Genomic DNA, 18,903 nt, shown 5'->3' on the forward strand with positions numbered 1-18,903 from the left:
TCCTCTTTTTGGCACACCTTTCGAACGTTCGCTTCCCTACGGATGATAGTAAATAATTTATTTATTTATTATCTTTTCTATCTTTACATAATTTCCGAACGTTCAAATAACGCGGCCGTATTTCAGTCGAAGTTAATCTGTTGCGGTGATCTTCGTAATTACCAAGGCTTCCGCGAAGCAAAAGGAGAAGTTCGTTTGAGACGCGGCGATCCAGAATGAAAGAAAAACCGGCAGAGTCGTTGGCAGATTTAGTTGTCGGTGTGCTCGTGCAATCACGAGTTTCCAATCGATCGAAGCACAAGCTACGTATTCAGTTTGATCGCCGCTCCAGAAACAGTCGACGCCGTGCTTAAGAAACGACGTAGGAAGAAGAAAAGGCACAATGTATTTACATAGTTTCAGCGGCTAAACGCGAGTCTATAATTGCCAACTATAAATTGCTCCGGTTGCTTGCATTTGAGATTTCAAACTCGAACGTTCAAATGTCCGAACGGTGCAAACGGAGCTTTAGATTTCAGCCGCTTCGTCTTGCAGGGAAGCTTTCAACAACGAAGAAATTAACTTTCCATCTTCGTTCCGTCGATTCTTTATTGACTGCGGCCAGCCAACGAATGAAAGAGCGAGTAGAACGTATCTAGAAGAGATGGGATGGTCGTAAAGCACGTTCGATGGTATTGTGTCCGATAGAATTATTGTCTATCTCGGGCTTTTACGTATTCTGTTAACGGTCTTGTAATAAATGCGCGTACATGGATCGATTCGCGCGTAACTACCGATAACGTGCACTGCTTGATTGATGCTTCCATTCCGAATAATCAGCAACGTTTCTCTGTAACCACAGATAATGGCCGTGCAATGTTTAATGAGCTGCGATATCGTTCTTAAGGCGTACAAGCTTACAACTAAATTAATCGTTTCCTCTCTTGTTTTTCACAGAAACAATGTTTCTGCAAGAGAGCTGCCCGTTAACGTTTTACCATTTTAATTAAACTTCGACCGGCGAAATGCTTGTTGCATAAGGGAACCCTGTTCGCCACGTAGTTTCGACTCCGAGGAACAAGAATTATTTAAGAGAAGTAAGTACAAGTAATAATAAATACAATAGTACCATTTCCGCTAATCTTAAATTTGGTAATATTAATTATTTTTGACAACAGGCATAGGTATAGCACATAACACGCTCGGCGCTCTCCTCTGTGCAAGTACATAGGCGAGCGCGCACGAGCGTACGAAAGCACCAAGTTATAAAAGCAAACGGACCGGCGTTGTCCAATCAGCGTTGATCGAGCGTGAAATCCCTCCTCTTCGACGAAATTAGACACCCACTTGGTGCTTCCAGCTTCACGATTCTTGGCTAAAATAACCAATGATAGTTTTTCCAATGGACCTCCTTTCAGCCGCCATTTATACAAAATCAACGTGGTTGCCATCTAAACATCGTTCGCTTATCATCGTATTTCATCGAAGAGCGAGAAAGGACAAACTTTTCTAATTTCCCGATCTTCGCCTTTGTCGGAAACCAAACAAACGAGATTCACGAAAGTCTAAAAACTTGTTGAATCGTTAGCTTTGCTGCCGACGTACACGCTATATAACCGTTCGCCTTTTTCTCCTGATGTTTAGGCGAGTTATAACATAACGAGCATCGCGCCGGCATGACGGTCTGTCCCTTTGAAATACGAATATCCCCTTTTCCATTCCGCGGTAAGATACTCCGCCCCGATACTCTATTACTCCCTAGTCAAAGGAGCGACAGAACCTGCTCACGGGAACCGCTTCTTTGGAAGTTGTTCAGTGTCGGCTTTCCACGGTCTCATTAACAGCGGGCCACTTTTATTAACCGCGGAAAAGAAAGGGGGATGCTCCTTGGTCCTCGTAGTCTCTCCTTCCTGAAAACTTCTCATACGTGCTTACTGTAGAGAGATTTTCTGCAAGAATGAAAGAAAGAAAGAGGAGGAACAGAGATCTCGTGGCAGACCGTGTAACGACTGCACACTGTGGAGTAACAAGCAAGAGAATCGCAGATCAACCAACGGGTTGGTCCATAGGTGAGTGCGGTTTCGTATTCTCCGTAATATTTGCAACTTCTCAACGTTGCGATAATTTTCGGATTCATCGTTCGAAGAATTCCGCGATCCACTTTGCCAGTCGTGGAAAGAAACATTCGCCTCGACTATAACGGCGGGAGCGAACATTTGTTTCCGTTAATCTCCGTATCTGTCGCTTTGTTATTGGCACGGAAAAATATACGCGGAAAAGTCGCACGAAAGAAGAAAACAGAAGGTATCGAACGACGTACCTATGGGTCATAGCCGATAGGCGATTGTTACGGGATATAATATTCGATGTGAAACGAAAACCGCGCGAACTTACGGACGAACCTATTATCGATTAAGGTAGACATTTAATAATAACGATTTAGTAATACACGGAAGGCGAATTGTTAATGGTGGTAAAGAGACTTAGAGCATAACTGGAATTAGAACAACGTCCAAAAATTTCGTTCTTCTAACTACGTACATCGTCGTGTAGAGAATATACAGAATAATTTATCTCGGATGTAAAAGCTCCATCAAACAGTTACAGGTTCTAATATCAGAGGAGTGGACGGACATTGGCCGTGAATAGGCGTATAAATTTCCACGGCAAATACACGTCAGCGGTTTTTCAACGAACATGAAGACCCAAGCGTGAGATAAAGGTGTTCCTGGTCGTTGTGTCCGGTTGCGATTCCTTGCCGTTTAAAATACGGCGAGTTCTGGTAGCGAGCGTTTTGCTTCGCGCGGCACGCCGTGCTCGCGAACTCCGTCGCGCTCGATTACGAGCTACGCCATGACGAAGATACGCTAATAAATTAACGGGTAAATAAACCCTCCGCGAGAGAACAGGCCGCGCCGCGTATCTGTCTCGCTTAGAATAGAATAGAATGTATTAGAGGAGCACGGGCACGATTAATGGGCCGAGATTTCGCGCAAGTGGAAAGGCGCAGCGTCAACCTCGAGTCGCGCGATTTCCCGAGAACGAGCTGAGGTAAACACGATGATGGAATAACTTTTCCGTACTTCGAGAAACGTATAATTTTTCCCTACAGTCGAACCACCGCCAAACCCTGTGACGAGTCCACTGCGCGCCTTTTACGTGTCGTGCTCGCCAGCTCGTAATGTCCACTCTTAGAAGAAGAATAACTCACGGTATTCGGTTTGCTGATGGAGTGTTAAATGGTCTTATAGACTATCTTCGAATCATTGAGAATTTCAAAATCTTACTTTTAATCGCATTGCGTTAAATACCAACGATGCAAACTAATACTTGAATAGTAACTGTAATATAATATTGTATATTCCAATGGGGGTTTCCCCGCAAATAAATCGCAATTAACCCTTTGAGTGCTGTGGGCGCATATAGGTGTCTGGCGAAAGCTATCGGTGTGGACTAAGGACATATACATGCGCTTTCTGTAAGTGCCCGGCATGGGCTAAGGACGCATGTATGGGTTTTTCAATTTTTCCGAACACCTACGCAGAAGTGACACTATTACGTTTGTGTGAAATAAATATAAATGCATTGCTTACGGCAGTAAACAAATGCCAATAGTGGCTCGTTATTGTCGAAGTGGTCACCACTTGTAAGAAAACTCTACATCTGGTTTAATTAGTTTTCTCAAGCACTGAATTTTTCACACACAACTGAATTATTAACTTGTGTTATATTTACTAAATTTAGTTTTCTAGTTTATTACCCAAATTCTAGTTAACTGTAAATTTCAATGTTTATAATAAATAATTAAAAATTACTAAGAAATAACGCTCTTGAATCATTTAATCTCGTGCAAAAGAATTACTATAACTTATTACGATTTGCGCTTTCAATAGTCAATCAACAGAGTTCAGTCTAACGAAAAAGTATTCCGTCCACAGCGATCGTCAGCGCTAGACGCACTCAAAGGGTTAAATTAAATTAGATTAGATTTCAACGAGTCGTTCCTATCACATGCTCTTTCACCTTCTCGAAGATCTTGGTAGAATAATATCTCCGATCATCTACTATCATCAGGATTCCCGATCTCTGCTTCCTCTTGTTCCATCTTCTCTTATCCCGACGACGATGAAGTCTTTTTCTCGATAGGAAATAGGATCGAGGGAAAGGAGTAGAAGGAAACGCGGTAATTAAGAAAACGTCACCATTCCCGTGGTCCAGCGTGGTTCCTCTCGTCTGGAGGCGAGTGTTTGGCGCGTTTTCCATTCGGTGTACAAATAGCTCGCAGACCCCTAGCCCCTGTCGGCTCCTCTCATGTCTCCGCGACGCGTCGCGTCGCACGCTTCATGCCTCTGCGCTATCCGATGTCGAGCGTCGCCGCTCCAACTTTTAATCTGTTCCCTTTTTTCGCTTCCGTGAACGAACGACGGCTGACGTGCGAGGCAATCTCGCGTATTTACCTCGTCTAGTCTTCAAAGCGGTTTTTACAATTATTTATCAGCTGGTAAAATGGTGGAACCAAGAGAGGATCGTATTCTATCTGCGTGGTAAAAACAGAATCTTCTTTCACCTTGTTGCGAACCTGCTCCATCCAATTTTAACGAGATAAATACTCCAACTACGAAACTACGAAGATTGTAAGAACGTTGGTCGACTCATCCGAAGCAAAGGTCTCGTCGTTCTTCTTTAATTCTTCGGAAATTGGAATTGTTTTCCTTTAGACCAAAGAGTAACATCTTGCGTGTCTTCGAAAGATTTAACGAACAAGCTTGGCTACTGTCTCCTCCAGCGGGTCAATGATCATTTTTATTCGTATTCGTTTACAGAGTAGCTTTGATTGAACTCGATCTTACTTAGAGTAATTTCATTTAAACGATAATTTAATGTAAATATTTTGTAAAGAGGTTACCACTTACTGTCCAAAGGAGTTATTTTACCGAAGTGCAAAAGGAGGATGGAACGACGGCGCACAGACGCATTAGCCATATTCCGAGGTTGCATGGCGGAACGCCCCTTTCATGCCATCCCCTCCTACCTTTGAATATCACAGGAAAGATAGAATGTCCCGTAGAATTCACCGACAAAGATTCGGGATTACGTTCTGGGCGTAAATTAGTTAACGAATTACAGCGCTTAATCTTCGCTTCTTTATGAACTGCACCTCTTCTCATCGCTGAATCGTGCATCATCTTCCGAGGTGTTCACGTTCGATTAAATGGGAATTAATGAACTTTGAAATATCCTTCGTTGGAATATTTACTGGAAAATTAATTTAATCTGAAAAAATTTAATCATAATTTAGTTAATTTACAAAGTACGCCGAAAGAAAATATATGGGTACCATAATTGTTCGGGAAATGGAACAGAAATAATTATGCAAGTACTTTGAAGACGATTATTTCACGTAGATTTATACTACGTGTTCGATTCAGGCAAATTTGAACGGTTTAAAAGTTATTAATAGTTACATTGTAGATTCGATCAATAGAAAAATTTTAATCGAATATGTAACACAACTTAATTGAAAACGAAATGGGCATGTACATAGAAGGATCTCGTTCATTTTTAGTTTATTTAAAAATACATGTAATTCCAAAATTTGTTTATTTCTTATTTAATAAAAACAAAAGAAAAATTATCTCTTAAGATAATAGATTCAAATTCATTTTATGTAACAGGTATCTATTAATATTGCTATGGAAAAAAGTTATCGACTTTTTAACCGTCGTAATTAATGTGTATCGTACATATGGTGTGTACAACAACAACAACACAAAAAAAAAAAAAAAAAAAAAAAATAAAAAAGAAAAGTAAAGGGAGGAAACACAAATATACAAATTTTCGTAAGTATTTGAATTATACTATGTTACCAACAGATATCCTCGAAATTGGAATTTATATTTTATTCTACGATACACGTAAAGCATTAAATCATTTATTCAATGATTCTCTTCTTCACATACGTATTAAAAGACAGATGCTGATACGAAGAAAACAATGAGCGGACTATTTTACATAATGTTTCCCAAACTATAAATGTATCGATTCAATTTAAACGACTGTTTATCGACATTTATCCACTTATTTCTCAAAGTTTTTGTCCTACTTACAAGATGGTAATTACTTAAATAATATTCTACAACAGCCATGATACAAATATATAACATTTAAAAAATATTGGTTCCAATGAAATGCAACTATATCCCCGATCATAGTGTTTCTTCTTACATCTAAGAAAAATCTGAATAACGTTTGCTACTTGACATTTGGATGATGACAAAATGAGCATGTAATTCAATGAAGGGAATGAATTTATATCTATATGATGACAAGTAAAAAGTGAAATGTTTTCTTTGAAAATTGTAAAATTCATTCATACATGTAAAGTGTTGTGTAAGAAAAACATCTTCTCCTTCGTTGGACCATTCAATGTACGTAATATGTACAATTATTGTAAGTACATTTAATACTAGCCATTATTTTCATCTTTTGCTTCATCTACCTTTACTTCCTCCTTCTTTTCAATATCATTCGTGTTTTCGTAATTTTCATCCTTGTCGGATTTCATGGAAACATCAGCCGGTTCGTTATTCTCTGATTCTAAGTTCTTCTCTGGATTTGGATCGCGATTTTCTTCTCCTTCTTCCGTCGACTGTGGAACTTCCGCTGTTGTATTTAATGTTGCGGATCCATCAAAATTTTGTTGATGTTTCCCGAGACCTACTTGCACTTCTATAAGTTCCAGCTCTTCGACCAATGCCTTCTCCCTTCTTTCGATCTCCTCTGTAATATGAAACAAACGCATATTATAATTCCTTTTATTTAAAATTTATACTTAACGCTCTTTATCGAAGTGCGTACCATGAAGTTCTTTCGCAGATTGCGTTAGTAGAATATCAGTTTGTGGATGTTTACGCTTTGGTACGTAATAAATAGGAGGTTGGGCACGCGTTTTTATAAACGAAGCAAGTGGTAATTGCGCCGCACGCCAATCTTGAAATTGTCGGCTGCGCGCCAATTTTGCCTCTAGTGCTCGAACTTCTGCTAGTTGCCGTTTACGCGATAAGAATAATTGTTGTCTTTCTCGTCGTAATTCTTCCTTTTCTCTTCTTCTGGCTTCTTCTACTCTTGCCTCTACTTCTGCTTTTTTATCTTCCTACAAAAGATTGTTATCTTCAGAAATATGAAAAAAAATTCTTTCTCGTATCAAGTGAAGAAATATACCTTTGCTTTCAGTTTAGTTTCTTCTTGCCGAAATTTCTGTAATGTTCCTAAAAGGGCACCAAACATTCGTTTATTCCTTTGCCTGCTACGTTCATCTATTCTTTCCCGTCTAATAACTTCCTGTCTAGATGGAATCTCTCTCGGTGTTGCTATCACTCTCGAAGACACTGCTGGCTAAAATACCCATTCAATAATAATACTTAAAACAATATATCGGTAAGAATGAGCAAATTGTTATAGAATTCTACCTTAATAACATTATCATCTTCATCAGCACTATCGTCATTATTAGAAGGAACACGTGCACTTAACCGACTGAAAACTGTTTTTGGTTCACCATTTGAACCTTGCCATCTCCTTTTTCCACCAGGTAGTTCATTGTTGACAAAATCAGAAACAACACGCCTTCTATCCTCTTGCAATGGTCTCTTTTGTGATAATCTATTGAAATTATAAATGCAAAAGAATATTTCAATAAATATACACATAGTCTTCCTTTCCTATTTTAATAAGGTTACATAGTTAAGTGGAACGAATATTTATCACTATCAAGTTTGGTAATTATGTATCGTGCACTTAAACAAATAAAGCTCTCATTACAACATTACTACGATACGTCAGTAAATACGATGAGATCACGTATAATTTAATAAAGTGGAAATTATCGAAATGAAATAGGTTATGTTTGTAGACAACAGTGTTTCATTCAAAGATTATTGAACTATTGGGCAAGATGTATATTTTATGAAATGGCATTTTGCTATGATGGTTTAAGGGTGTTTGGAAATAAATTATTCAGAATTTAACCTGGGTGGTGGTTGTAGCGGTCCGTTTTCTCCATCAGGCAGATCCCGGCCCAAAATCTTTCGAATACTTCGATCGAGTCCCCGAAGACCATCTCGAGCGGCTTCTAATTGCGCTTCTAACCTTTCGGCACCCCAGGCCTCTTGTGTATCTAATTTTCTCATTTATTTATATCTCTGTACGTTCACTTAAATTGCGAAGTCAATTTACTTAACGATTGTTGTCGAACCGCATTACTGTCGTGGAGCCACCTACAATTTCGTTCCTTTTTCCAAATCGATAAGTCTCGGGATTTTTCCTTGAGCTTGTAGATCATACCTCTAGTAAATTTCTCATAATGCTAACTTAATATATTATAATTGGCTGAATTTATATATAAAAAGCCTAATCTTTAGGATATTTAAAAATTTGTTGTAAATGTTTAGAGTAAAGAAAGAAATAAAAGAAATGATGAGATTGAGTTTTGAAAGATGGCTTTTAACTAAAATTGCAATATCATATATACTTACATATGTATTACTTGAAAATATAGATTAATTAATTTAAAGAAATGTAAAAGTATATTGTATACAAAAACAAGTATAATTTTTATTGTTATTCAACTTACATTTTATGTATTTTTATTAGAAATATTTTCTTCTTATTCTCTCTCTTATTACACACATATCTATAGACCAATAGATCTATTGGCGGGCAAATTACAACCTGTACACACATGCTTCGAGTATCACAGTGCCTTGTTAAATAATAACTGATAATATCTGTTTTTCTTATATTAATTGGTGACATATTGTTTATAATTAAAGCTACTTGTAGTTTACGTAATTGATTATCGTACAAAATGACAAGTTTACAAAATACAGGGAAATTTCGAGCGTTTAAGGAAAATACAGGGAATAATCAAAGTCAAGAAGGAAATGCATCAGGGTAATTAAATTGTAATTTAAAGTGTATTATGGATTACTATTTTTGTAATTTATTCACTCTTTTTACATTTCTTTAGAGAGATTTCAGGTGGCAACAGGGTAAATGAAGTTAATGAAAATATAAGAATCGATGGTTTATATGGTTTTCATAGAGTAACTGATATGAAGGAAAGAATAGGATTTCTTATCAATATGCATGCAGTAAGTATAAAAATCATATAAAATATTATGAATTGCTTTGTATTTGTTCTTTAAATTATTTTACTTTTTTATAGACAGAAATTATGGAAAATGATAAAAGATTAATGAGTGGTGTGGACTATTATTTTTTAGAAGAAGACTGTACTAGATTTAAAATTTCGTATCCTTATAATCCATATTTTTATATTTTATGCAAAAAGGATACATATGAGGAAGTTTCTACTGGTTTAAATAAAAAATATAATAATTTAATACATAAAGTACAGACTATTTATAAAGAAGATCTTGATTTGGTATGATAAAATTAAAAGTAGATATAAAAGATGTTAGAATTGATAATTCTCTATCGTCTCTTTTTAGTCAAATCACCTCATTGGTTTAAAGCAGAAATATTTAAAAATTTCTTTTATTAATACTGTGGACTTGAATAAAGTCAGGCGTGGTATTATGAAAGCTGTAAAATTAAATAAGGAACGTGAAAAACATAATACCTATTATTCAAACATGTTATCAGATGTACTAAATACAGAACAGAGTACGGGAGATATTAAGAAGCAAACCATAGATTTTATGGATAATATTCTTGATATCAGGTAATATACTTTCACTTATATGTTGAGTATAATATTTATGTTAACGGTGTGCATATATTTCTACAGAGAATACGATGTACCACATCATGTTCGTGTCTCCATAGACATGAAAATTTGTTGTGGTAACTGGTATTCTGTGAAAACAAGAGGAAATGATGTACCAATAATTACAAAGAGAGATGATCTTATTGAACCACCTGATCCAATTGTTTTGGCATATGATATTGAAACTACAAAACTTCCTCTGAAATTTCCAGATGCCGATACTGACCAAATTATGATGATCTCATATATGATTGATGGACAGGTGAAAAATGTCTTATTTTAATACTTACTTGATGCTTTAAGTATATTTTATACATATTTACATTTTCAGGGGTATTTAATAACAAATAGAGAAATAATTGCAAATGATATCGAAAATTTTGAGTATACCCCAAAACCGGAGTTTGAGGGATTTTTTACAGTTTTCAACGAACCTAATGAAAAGGCCACAATAAAAAGATTTTTCGATCACATAAATGATATTCGACCACATATATTCGTAACATACAACGGTGATTTTTTCGATTGGCCATTTGTAGAGACTAGAGCAGCTTTTCATAACATGGATATGAAAGACAGAATTGGTTTTTCGAAAAATCGTGATGGAGTTTACAGCAGTAGACCAGCCATGCATATGGACTGTTTATGGTACTGCAATATATAAAACTAAATTTATTGAAACTATCATAAAGAATTGCAAAAAGAACGATTGCATAAAGAGCTTTTTCTAATATATAATTTTCATTGCAGTTGGGTCAGGCGCGATTCGTATCTTCCTGTAGGTTCTCAGAATTTAAAAGCTGTAGCAAAGGCAAAGCTTAGATATAATCCAGTGGAACTGGATCCCGAAGATATGTGTAGATTGGCGTCTGAGGATCCAGAGACTCTCGCAAATTATTCAGTTTCTGATGCGGTTGCAACGTATTATCTTTACTATAAATATGTTCATCCTTTCATATTTGCTCTGTGTACCATTATTCCTATGGAACCAGATGAAGTAAGTTATATAGCAAGCTATAGTAAAGATGATATAAATTATATTTCTTCATTTACAGGTACTCAGAAAAGGATCTGGTACATTATGCGAATCTCTTTTAATGGTGCAAGCTTTTCAAGCTAACATTATATTTCCTAACAAGCAGGAGCAGGAATTCAACAAATTTACAAAAGATGGTCATTTATTGGACCAAGAAACGTATGTTGGAGGACATGTTGAAGCTTTAGAATCTGGTGTTTTCAGAGCCGATATTCCTTGTCGTTTTAAAATAGTACCAAGTGCAGTAGAAGAATTAATAAATGGCGTTGAATCTGCATTAAAGCATGCTATACAAGAAGAAGAAAAAGTGCCCATAGAAATGGTTACAAATTTTGAGGAAGTGGTTGAAGAAATTACAATGAAATTGAAAGGTTTAAGAAATCAACCATTGAGATTAGAGAACCCCGTAATATATCACTTAGATGTCGGTGCTATGTATCCAAATATTATTTTAACCAATCGTCTTCAACCATCCGCGATGGTCGATGAAACTGTATGTGCTGCATGCAATTATAATAAACCAGGAGCACTTTGCCAAAGAAAAATGGAGTGGATGTGGAGAGGAGAATATTGTAAGACAACAAGATGCGTAAATAATATTTGAATAATGTAATAAAATTTAATCTTACATACAAACATATATTTTTACTTGATTTCAGTCACTGCAACTTTAAGTGAATATCAACGAATGCAGCAACAACTTGAAAATGAAAAATTTCCACCGCAATTCCCAGGCGGAGCTCGTAGAGCATATCATGAATTATCTAAAGAGGAACAAGTATCGTATGAGAAGAAACGACTCACAGAGTACTGTAAGAAAGCTTACAAGAAAGTTAAGATTACTAGCATGGAAGAAAGAACACAAACGATTTGCCAAAAAGAGAATTCATTTTATGTTGACACTGTACGAGCGTTTAGAGATAGGAGATATGAATACAAGGCGCTTACTAAGGTAGCTAAACAAGAGGTGGCGGTAGCCGTAGCAAAAGGAGATGCTGCTGATATTAAGTCTGCTAAAAATCGAGAAGTACTATATGATTCATTACAACTGGCACACAAATGTATCTTAAATTCCTTCTATGGATACGTTATGAGAAAAGGGTATGTATGTTTATCTTTTCTTATATTTAAAATTATTAATACAATGTTTGGTATGTTAGGTCTCGATGGTTTAGTATGGAGATGGGTGGCATAGTATGTTACACGGGAGCACACATTATTATGAGAGCTAGAGAAATTATCGAACAAGTTGGTCGACCTTTAGAGTTAGATACGGATGGAATCTGGTGCGTTCTACCAGCATCTTTTCCTGATAATGTTGTTGTTTATACTACTCACCCAAAGAAAAAAAAATTGGTAGTATCATATCCGAATGCTGTTCTTAATTTTATGGTGAAGGTAAATCAGAATCGCAACAACATCTTTTTATTAACTAGAGTTCTTTTTTTGTATCATTTTCATATTATTTATAGGATCAATTTACTAATGACGTATACCATGAACTCGTTGATCCTGAAAATCTTACGTATAAAATTAAGAGTGAAAACTCTATATTTTTTGAAGTGGATGGTCCTTATTTAGCTATGGTATTACCTGCAGCAAAAGAAGAAGGAAAAAGATTAAAAAAACGATACGCAGTCTTCAATTTCGACGGTTCTTTAGCTGAACTGAAAGGTTTTGAAGTAAAACGAAGAGGTGAACTTCAGCTAATAAAAGTTTTTCAGACGTCCGTATTCGAATCTTTCTTAAAAGGTAGCACATTAGAAGAGTGCTATGCGTCAGTAGCTAAAGATGCAGATTATTGGCTTGATATTCTTTATAGCAAAGTAAATATCCAATATTGTTGATTCTTTTACATGTAACATATTAATAACTAAATATATAAATCTTTATAGTGTGCAGATATGCCAGATTCGGAGTTATTTGAACTTATATCCGAAAACAAATCAATGTCACGAAAATTGGAGGAATATGGAAGTCAAAAGTCGACGTCTATTTCTACTGCTAAAAGATTAGCGGAATTTTTAGGTGATCAAATGATTAAAGATGCTGGCTTAGCATGTAAATACATTATTGCTAATAAACCTCAAGGCGCACCAGTTACAGAACGGTAGGGATGAAGTTTTGCTTCTGTATGAAGAAAATTGTATGACAATAAAATTACATATTTCATTATACAATTAGGGCAATACCATTAGCAATATTTCAATCGGAACCTGCAATAAGAAAATACTATTTACGAAAATGGTTAAAAGATTCTAGTTTACAAAGCGACGACATACGGGATATTTTAGATTGGAGTTATTATATTGAAAGACTCGGAAGTGCTATTCAAAAAATTATTACAATTCCAGCAGCAATGCAAGGAGTATTTATCTTATTTATCTAGATATTTGAAACTTCCTAATTTAAATATAACAATAGGAGAATAATTCTTTTTTAGTTGTCCAATCCGGTTCCTAGAGTGAAACACCCGGACTGGTTGCATAAAAGAGTAATGGAAAAAAGTGCAACGCATAAACAAAAAAAGATTACTGATATGTTTACCATGATGCCTAAAGATAACGAAAAAAATGTTGGCGACCAAGATATAGAATCATCTGAAACATGCGATATAGAGGATATCGCCGGGAAACCCTCAACTTCTAAGCAGTCATTGCCAGTTGTTAATAAAAGAAAACGACAGTTTTTAGAAAGAAACGAAGCAGAAAATGCAAATAGAAGTTGGAAAGAAGTTCTAGGTTCACCACCACCAATGGGAACAACAAGGGAAGAAAGATTAAAATGGTTGGAATTCCACAAACAGAAATGGGCTCATCAAGCGAAGCAAAGGGCTGAATATCAGAAGAGTAAGAAGAGTAAGCGTTCTAATAATGATGGAGATGAAGTTTCTTGGGGTGTTGCAAGAGATACCAATACATCTACATTGGGTGGCTTTTTCAAGCGAACTCAAAGAAAATTGCTTATGAATCCATGGCAAATTATTCAAGTAAGAAAAATGTTTTTTTTAACAACGATATTTAAAATTCAATAATTGTATTGAATGATTTAAATAATTAATTTATCGGTTTAGATATCACCAACAAACAAGCCTGGTTTATATCGATTATGGGTATTAGTCGATAAAGATTTACATCAATTGCGTCTTATAATACCTCGTATATTTTATGTAAATACTCGTAAACCTAAACCTAATCCAGAACCAGGTAAAAGAGTATCTTGGAAAGAAAGCAAGAAAGTTCTTCCACGATCTCGACCTATATATAATTTATATCAATATACTGTGCCGGAAACACAGTTTCAATTATACAGTCAGTGAGTTTCATTCTTTAAACTGTTTGATGATATTTTATATTTAATTATCTAAATTATCCTAATTTATCCATAGGGAGCTTTTAGAAGATATGAGTAGACCAGAAATTGAAGGAATTTATGAAACTCAAATGTCACTAGAGTTTAGAGCTATTCTTCAATTAGGATGCGTTTGTACAGTTGATCCTAAGGCAGCACGAACCATGGCAGATGGTGCAGATACATTTGCCCTAGATCAGTTAGAATACAAGAGTGTTGCTGTGCAATCATATCTTAAAAATGTAATGGTATTTTAACTTGTAATTTTTTTTTGGTCTAAAAGAATATCTGTTTTATAATAAATTATAATAATGGATATTATAATATTATATTATATGTAATAATGGATATTAATATTTCAGCTTAATGAAACTAATTATATTTTCTTATATCATCATTGGAGTTCAAACCATCAAAGAGCTTTATGGGGACTGTTTTTAAATGCAACTAAAAGAGCTTATATATTTGTTTTGGATTCTGTTTCGTCAAATCAGATGCCTAATATGAACACGTTGTACATTCAAGAACGGGATACAGTGTATAATTTACAAAATCTGAGTTTCGTTTTTACTAGTCTGTGAAAATGATTATAAAGTAATTCTTTTGCAGTATATCCACAAACGGGGAAGACAAAGTAAAATTTTTACCAGAGTCGATGCGATTCGAATTAAAATTTGAAACAAACTTTCAACAAGTCTGTCGTATTATACAAGCAGTTATAACTACATATAAAAACGAGGGACATGGTCCAACAGTATTTATTATTCAGACAGCTTTAGGTATATTTTATTTAGATTTATATGCAGAAATTTTTCATTAAATTTTTGTCATTTATTTTATTTTTCTACTTTACGTTTTTACCTTAGATAAAACGACATTAGTAACTCACATGCCATTACTTAATGACTTTCCTCTAATTAGCACCTATGTACAAGATATTGAAACTTTATACAATACACTGGAGTGGCAGAAAGTTGGTGCAAAAACCATGTTACGTCATTACCTTAAGAGTCAGCAAATTTATGAATTAATGACAGAACAATGTAGATTCCTTCATGTGCCAATTGGAAATATTCCTGCGGATCCTATTGTTTTTGGTGCAGACTTATTTTTTGCAAGACATTTGCAAAAGAATAACTTTGTATTATGGTGTTCTCCAACAGAGAAACCAGACTTGGGTGGCAGCGAAAATGATGATAACAGGTTGCATACGCTTAAACATGAAATTTGAATTACTGCTATTATCTTAATATATACAATCAATTACAGATTGTTGACAGATTATGAAGAAAGTTTACATTCTGCTGCAAATAATGCCGGAACATATTCTAGTGTTTGTATTGAATTGGAGATAGAAAGTTTAGCAGTAAATACATTATTACAGCATCACCATATTCACGATATTGATGGGACTAGTAATTTTGTTGCATTCCACACTCAACAACAGACATCTGTTCAAGTATATAATTTAGAAACGGAACGTGTTAGAAAGCGTATAAGAATATATTTATATGTAACTCAAATTTTTCCATAGGATATGGCAACACATGATGGCATGACAAATATAATTCCTAATTACGACGAAACTGTTCTTTGCAGTCCTGCTTTTAGAATATTGCGAAATATGGTAAACACATGGCTGCTAGATGTATCAGTTCATAAAAATATATTTGCAGATTATCAAATTATTCATTTTTACAGGTAAGCACGGACATCTCTATACCAGTGTTACACTTGTTCTTTTTTAATTCGTAAATTTATACTTCTTAGATGGTTACGTTCGCCCAGTTCTTTACTTTACGATCCTGCTTTGAAAAGAACTTTGCATACCTATATGAAAAAATTATTCGCACAGTTATTAGCAGAATTTAAAAATCTGGGATCCATAATTATTTTTGCCAATTTTAATAAAATCATCATTTGTACCAAGAAAAGGACAATGAGTGATGCATTAAACTATATGGAATTCGTTGTTCAAACAATACGCAATAAAGAACTATTCCACAGTATTGAAATAACTTTTGAACAGTGTTGGGAGTATTTAACATGGCTTGATGTAGTAAGTAAAATTTCAATTCTTTCGATATAATAATAAATGGCATACTTTAATATATAAAAACATTTGTATAAATTAACAGCATAATTATGGAGGTATAAAAGGAAAATTACCAAAAGATATGGAAAATACTACAGATACAAATAATGAAAATGCTGAAGATGAGAATGACAGTGAGGTAAGTATTTACTAAGGCATATAATTCTTTTTTTTGTTTTCTATTTGTGATATTTTCATTGGATTTTCTCTGTTATTAAGCCTGAAATAGTCATGAACTGGAATTTAATGGAGTGTCTCCCCAAAGAAGCTGCATGTCAATCAAGCTTTACTGCTATAATAGCGGGATACTTCCATGCAATTTATCAGTTCATATTGGAACACGAATTGAATACTACTGTAAGGCCTAGGAACTTAAATAATTTAAGTCAATTATCACACAACTGCACAACTGCACAACTTGGATTAGGATCACTTGAGAATACTGCAGAATTTGCTAAAAAATTGATAAAGGGAGATATGTCCCAAAAACTATTCCAGTAAGTATAATTGTTTTACTTTATCATTATATGAAGAACTTAATTGACATATTTTATTCAATTATGTTATAGAATTGTACAGAAAATACATAAAAATCTCCCAGAAAAAACATTAACAATTGAAGAATGTCCAAACTTAGATTTAGATGGTAAAGACAGTAAGAAAATTAATCCAGCATTGGAGTTGATAAAATCAGTTTGTAAGGTATTTAAACACGAATACGAATATGTTAGGATTACTTTACGAGGAAAGTACATGAAAATTAATTTTAATATCAGGTTTTATCTCTGGATGCAGAAGTTGAAAACGAAGTATACTATTTGCGAACAAACATGTTAAAACTAATTAGAGTTGGCAGTTTCAGCGATCTAGTTGAGTGGAAAGATCCGTGCATTTCTTTAGTTGTGCCTGAAATTATTTGTAAAGTATGTAATCACACAAGGGACATCGATCTTTGCAAAGATAACTTTTGTACCATGGATCGGAATAGGTAATGCACAATGCACGCATAATGCATAAAGTGTGTATTCTAGTACATAATATTACTGTTTGTACAGGTACATATGGAAATGTCCTCTTTGTAAAATGGACTATGACAATGATGAAATAGAGTTCCTTTTGATGGACATGTTAGATCATAAAAGTATGGCTTATATGTTGCAAGATTTACAATGTTGTAAATGTAACGAAATTAAGAGGGAAAATATGAACGAACTTTGTTCTTGTTCTGGTAATTTTAAAACTTTGATTCCTAAAAGTGAAATAGAGAAGTTTATGAAGATCTGTAAATCTGTGGCTATAAAATCTAATATGAAAACATTGTTAGAAATAATTCAGAATACAAAAGTTCTTGTAGATTCAAAATAATTTATATGTTTTTACTGTGATTATATCTAATTTAAGCAATATTAAGGAAAATAAAGTTTAACCTTATATTTATAGTTTTACATATACATATATTTCTATAACTATTTATCAAGTATAACAATTTTAATGTTCTAGTCTTATATATACTTGTAAAGAGTTACGTAATATATTCATTTTTCCACTACTGGAGCTGAAAGAAAAAATCTTTCATGTTTTATAATACTTTATAATTGTAAGACTTCCAACTCGTTTAATATAATATAAAATACTATACATACTCCTATTAATAATTTAAGTAATGAGCATACCTTCAAATTTAAATTTTGGGAAATCTTTTGGATCACCCTTTATAGCATATTGTCTCCGAATTCTATCAAGCTCAGATTGCCTCTCTTTTTCAAGCTCAGGAGTAGCATCAACTAATTTTCCACCACTAAATTTATGGATTGATATTAAGACATAAATTGATATTAGAACACTTGTGTTGAGATATTTTACTTTTACTTACGCGCTTTTTGCAGAATATTCGCGAATTTTGTCTAAGAAAAGTTGTTGTATAGGATCCGCAGCTTTTTGAAGTGCTGGTGCAAGAATACCAATGTTACGTTTGATAACTTTTGGTACACTTGTAATGATTCTTTGGGTAAGCATTTTTCCCTAACAAATCGAATATAAAATGCATATTTAATTATAGAAACTTTAAATGAAAAAATGATAAAATGATAAATGACAAGAAACAAAGTCAATAATGAAAATTGTTTAACATATAGATTCAAATTTCTAAATAAAGGAAATGCTATACAAGATTTCTCTTATGTAATATAGGTTACGTTTATTACATAAGATGTAATAAACAGAATAAAACATGATAAAAACTTGTCGAGATACAAAAAAGATATATAATACTGTTAAAAATCGTAATATGAATTTAAAGTACTATATCTTTACCTTTTTATTCGGACAGAACCTCGAAGGTACTTGTCGTTATTCGTTACCCTAGAATATATGTCAATATATAGAATGCACTCTTACTTATGTATGATAAGCTCCACCAACAGGCTATGTGATTGGTTAAAATTGCACAATATAATAAATTAAAGATATTAATATTTTAGAAATAAATCTATCGAAAAGATCAAAATATTTATTTAGTTATCTATTTCTAGCTAACACTTATATCTTTATAATAATGATACCAGTATAAATTGGTTCACCCTATCGAGCTCATGTTTGTATTTCAGATTTATATTTTTAAAAGTTTACATTTTAATTTTTATAATGTACATT

The 18,903-nt window shown here is 34.1% G+C and overlaps 3 protein-coding genes across 6 annotated transcripts; 1 reads left to right on the forward strand and 2 right to left on the reverse strand.

Moving 5' to 3' along the window:
• Nucleotides 1-4,750: 4,750 nt before the first annotated feature.
• Nucleotides 4,751-8,353, reverse strand: LOC100644770 (pinin). Of its 2 annotated transcripts, XM_012312553.3 has the most exons (6): nt 8,008-8,353; nt 7,449-7,641; nt 7,201-7,374; nt 6,838-7,132; nt 6,479-6,759; nt 4,751-5,253 (listed from the first exon to the last, which is right to left on the reverse strand). In XM_012312553.3, exons 1-6 carry the CDS (start codon nt 8,166-8,168, stop codon nt 5,233-5,235), a joined length of 1,125 nt encoding a protein of 374 aa, XP_012167943.1. In that variant the 5' UTR covers nt 8,169-8,353; the 3' UTR covers nt 4,751-5,232. The 2 variants fall into 2 exon arrangements, with proteins under 2 accessions (XP_012167943.1, XP_012167941.1); XM_012312551.3 differs by lacking the exon at nt 4,751-5,253 and having other exon boundaries at nt 5,530-6,759; nt 8,008-8,351.
• A 250-nt stretch (nt 8,354-8,603) lies between these two features.
• On the forward strand, nt 8,604-17,700 carry LOC100644263 (DNA polymerase epsilon catalytic subunit 1). Of its 2 annotated transcripts, XM_003398205.4 has the most exons (27): nt 8,607-8,931; nt 9,008-9,131; nt 9,206-9,424; nt 9,492-9,724; nt 9,791-10,031; nt 10,101-10,417; nt 10,520-10,766; nt 10,825-11,377; nt 11,465-11,906; nt 11,966-12,203; nt 12,278-12,631; nt 12,701-12,915; nt 12,990-13,173; nt 13,249-13,794; nt 13,879-14,120; nt 14,194-14,398; nt 14,519-14,694; nt 14,766-14,935; nt 15,023-15,359; nt 15,426-15,615; nt 15,691-15,857; nt 15,927-16,215; nt 16,295-16,390; nt 16,471-16,748; nt 16,821-16,953; nt 17,028-17,239; nt 17,307-17,700. In XM_003398205.4, the coding sequence occupies exons 1-27, from the start codon at nt 8,846-8,848 to the stop codon at nt 17,614-17,616; spliced, it is 6,804 nt and encodes a 2,267-aa protein (XP_003398253.4). In that variant the 5' UTR covers nt 8,607-8,845; the 3' UTR covers nt 17,617-17,700. The 2 variants fall into 2 exon arrangements, with proteins under 2 accessions (XP_048265184.1, XP_003398253.4); XM_048409227.1 differs by lacking the exons at nt 16,295-16,390; nt 16,471-16,748; nt 16,821-16,953; nt 17,028-17,239; nt 17,307-17,700 and having other exon boundaries at nt 8,604-8,931; nt 15,691-15,783; nt 15,927-16,165.
• Nucleotides 15,806-18,712, reverse strand: LOC100644568 (ATP synthase-coupling factor 6, mitochondrial). 2 transcript variants are annotated; one of them, XM_048409237.1, is made up of 4 exons: nt 18,565-18,712; nt 18,125-18,273; nt 17,925-18,049; nt 15,806-15,986 (listed from the first exon to the last, which is right to left on the reverse strand). In XM_048409237.1, the coding sequence occupies exons 2-4, from the start codon at nt 18,265-18,267 to the stop codon at nt 15,949-15,951; spliced, it is 306 nt and encodes a 101-aa protein (XP_048265194.1). In that variant the 5' UTR covers nt 18,268-18,273; nt 18,565-18,712; the 3' UTR covers nt 15,806-15,948. The 2 variants fall into 2 exon arrangements, with proteins under 2 accessions (XP_048265194.1, XP_003398256.1); XM_003398208.4 differs by lacking the exon at nt 15,806-15,986 and adding an exon at nt 17,685-17,806.
• Between the last annotated feature and the right edge of the window lie 191 nt (nt 18,713-18,903).

This window comes from Bombus terrestris, chromosome 10, assembly GCF_910591885.1.
Source record: "Bombus terrestris chromosome 10, iyBomTerr1.2, whole genome shotgun sequence".
NCBI classification, from domain to species: domain Eukaryota; kingdom Metazoa; phylum Arthropoda; class Insecta; order Hymenoptera; family Apidae; genus Bombus; species Bombus terrestris.

Excerpts from the sequence above, each read along its gene's own strand:
- LOC100644263 (XM_003398205.4), top strand. The coding sequence starts at position 8,846 with ATGACAAGTTTACAAAATACAGGGAAATTTCGAGCGTTTAAGGAAAAT. Across the intron at positions 8,932-9,007 it reads CAAGAAGGAAATGCATCAGG|AGAGATTTCAGGTGGCAACA; the intron begins GTAATTAAATTG and ends ACATTTCTTTAG. Across the intron at positions 10,032-10,100 it reads CATATATGATTGATGGACAG|GGGTATTTAATAACAAATAG; the intron begins GTGAAAAATGTC and ends TTACATTTTCAG.
- LOC100644770 (XM_012312551.3), bottom strand. The coding sequence starts at position 8,168 with ATGAGAAAATTAGATACACAAGAGGCCTGGGGTGCCGAAAGGTTAGAA. Across the intron at positions 7,642-8,007 it reads CCGCTACAACCACCACCCAG|ATTATCACAAAAGAGACCAT; the intron begins GTTAAATTCTGA and ends TAATTTCAATAG. Across the intron at positions 7,375-7,448 it reads AAGATGATAATGTTATTAAG|CCAGCAGTGTCTTCGAGAGT; the intron begins GTAGAATTCTAT and ends TGGGTATTTTAG.
- LOC100644568 (XM_048409237.1), bottom strand. The coding sequence starts at position 18,267 with ATGCTTACCCAAAGAATCATTACAAGTGTACCAAAAGTTATCAAACGT. Across the intron at positions 18,050-18,124 it reads GAATATTCTGCAAAAAGCGC|TGGTGGAAAATTAGTTGATG; the intron begins GTAAGTAAAAGT and ends CCATAAATTTAG. Across the intron at positions 15,987-17,924 it reads CCCAAAATTTAAATTTGAAG|GTATGCAAAGTTCTTTTCAA; the intron begins GTATGCTCATTA and ends TTTTTCATATAG.